At 49.7% G+C, this 2500-nt stretch overlaps 1 protein-coding gene across 1 annotated transcript in view; it reads right to left on the bottom strand.

Moving 5' to 3' along the window:
• Positions 1 to 932: 932 nt before the first annotated feature.
• LOC311309764 (protein kinase C beta type) overlaps positions 933 to 2500 on the bottom strand; it is a gene marked incomplete at both ends in the record, with an annotated part of 73323 nt that continues 71755 nt past the window's right edge. The window contains one exon of the mRNA XM_084439088.1: positions 933 to 1094. Coding sequence (XP_084295214.1) covers positions 933 to 1094 — 162 coding nt within the window. The remainder of the gene's footprint in view (positions 1095 to 2500) is intronic.

The raw sequence follows: 2500 nt of genomic DNA, 5'->3' as shown, positions 1-2500 counted from the left end.
GGAGGTGTGGGACAAACAGGAGGATGTGGGTGTGGCTAAACGATGGCTTGCAATGCGGCCCGTTATCACAACACGACAGAATCCACACTCTGAGCCAAGCAGGCATGTACCGCTACGCGTACACACCTTGTAAACATACACCTGTTTATCATGCTTAGAAAAAAACACTAGCTACTCGGTTCTCTCATTGCTTATACAGTATTTATACTAGAGAACCTGAACTGGTGCTAACTATCTATAGTATATATCTATAGTATCTAACTATATTCACTGTCTCCAGGAATTAAAAAAAACAAAACAAACCCATGCAAAAATATCTTCACATTCCAGTTTTCGCTGGGATCGGGAGCGTGTCGAATATAAATATACCATCTGAGGGAATGATGAAATGACATGCTAGAGGAACCAAAAGGTATGGGAACGAAATAACCAAGGAGAGAGAAAAACAAATACCACAGTCTCCACGAATTCTAGGCTATCATAGAGGAAAGGCAGAAAGCTATGTGAGACAGGTCAAAGCCTGTGTGTGTGTGGCATGTTGGAATGTGTACGTGTATGTGTGTGTGTGTGTGTGTGTGTGTGTGGGGGTTGGGGTGTGTGTGTGTGTATGGCATATTGGTGTGTGCGTGTGTGTGTGTGTGTATGTGTGTGTTTGGCATGTTGGAATGTGTGTGTGTGTGTGTGTCTTGGGATGGGTGTGATGTGAGTAGTAGGATGCCCTCTGACAGTGTGGACACAAAAAAAGAGAACAGCCACTTAGTCTGGGTTGTATGTGTGTGTCTGTTATGTACTGTATGTGTACTGTACGTGTGTGATGTGTGTGTGTGTGTGATGTGTGTATGTGTACCTGTATGTACTGTATGTGTGCGTATGCGTGTGTGTGTGCGTATGTGTGTGTATGTGTGTGTGTGTGTGTGTGTGTGTGCTGGGCCTTAGCTCTGGGTCGGGGGAGCGGAGGGGAACTCTGGGTTGATGAAGGAGAAGCCCTGAAACTCGTCCTGGTCCAGGTTCTGGATCACTTCCTGGTCTGGGGGGGTCAAGATTGGGGGGTGGCGCGTGAAAAAACGGTCAAAGTTCTCCGCCTCCTTGCCGCACTGTGGGAGAGGAGGGGGGGGAGGGGGGGGAGGGAGGGATGAGAGGAAAGGAGAGACAAGAGAGAGCGGGTGATGGATGCAGCAGGGCGTGACAAACAGGAAGTCTCCGAACGTCACCTGTTCGGTACGTTCTCGTTAGAGCGCTGCTTCAGACCGGAGATTTAGTATGGAGCTCCTGGGGCTCCGGGCTGAGAAGCAGCGCACTTCACGAGAACATCACACTCATCTGAGACACGACGTCAGGACGAGTACACACACACACACACACACACACACACACACACACACACACACACACACACACAGACTGACAGACAGACACAGACAGATCAAACTCATGACAAACGAAACTGTGTAACAAAGGATGGATGGATGGATGGATGGATGGATGGATGGATGGATGGATGGAGGGATGGATGGAGGGATGGATGGATGGATGGATGGATGGAGGGAGGGAGGGAGGGAGGGAGGGAGGGAGGGAGGGAGGGAGGGAGGGAGGGAGGGAGGGATGGATGGATGGATGGATGGATGGATGGATGGAAGTATGGATGAAAGCATGCACAGACCGGTGATTGCTAGATACTATTGATAGATGTGGGCGAGTGCAGAGATAGACCTCGGGAACAAATGCGTGTACGTTCGATCTATGACAGGTCAAGCTATGAAACGCGTGATTCGCTCAGGCGAGTTCTATCATGTGACCGGCGCGGCTGACTGAGAACCGGATTGGACGGCGTCGCCGAGGAGCCGACAGCGGGTGTTTAAGGTGCGCAGGTGAGCAGGAAGTGAGCACATTCCTTGTGCCTCGCCGACAGGAAACAGACAACGGGCCTCCTTCACCAATATCTTCTTAAGTTCTGTTCTTAAATTTCTTCCTAAGAATGTTTCTAAGGAAAGCTCCCGTCCGATTCACGACGTGTTCGTAAACCGCTGGAAGAGTTTGCACCTGCCTTCTCTTCTCAAGTTCAAAGCTTGTGGCCGCTCACATGAATTAGCATAGGTAAACTCCCCGAAAAATATCTTATCTACATAGGCTACTGTAGAAATGGTCCTTATTGTGTCATTTGTAAATTGAGTATTGGAGTTTATCTGTAATGACCATAACCTTGGAGCCGGCGGCAACATTTCACTGTGACTGGACATTAGGCTGCATGTGACAAATAAAGGAATTGTGAATGTTTAATCTTGAGGAGAGATATGCAGGCTACTGGAGGGGGGCCGGCGTGCCCACCGTTGTCCGAGTTCGACCAGCGCGTTGGTGCCATAATAGGGACAACAGCACTGTTGGGTGTGCGCGCCGCTGACGATATGGATACAGACACCAGGGACACGGACTACCACCCTCTCTCCGCAGCAGACTCTCCGTCTAGCGCACTTACACACATCCAACTGTAGAATTGAGGTGA

The sequence above is a fragment of the Borostomias antarcticus genome (genome assembly GCF_949987555.1).
Source record: "Borostomias antarcticus genome assembly, chromosome: 5".
NCBI classification, from domain to species: Eukaryota; Metazoa; Chordata; class Actinopteri; order Stomiiformes; family Stomiidae; genus Borostomias; species Borostomias antarcticus.
The sequence above is the reverse complement of the archived record's forward strand: the minus strand, read 5'-3'. Positions and strand labels throughout refer to the sequence as shown.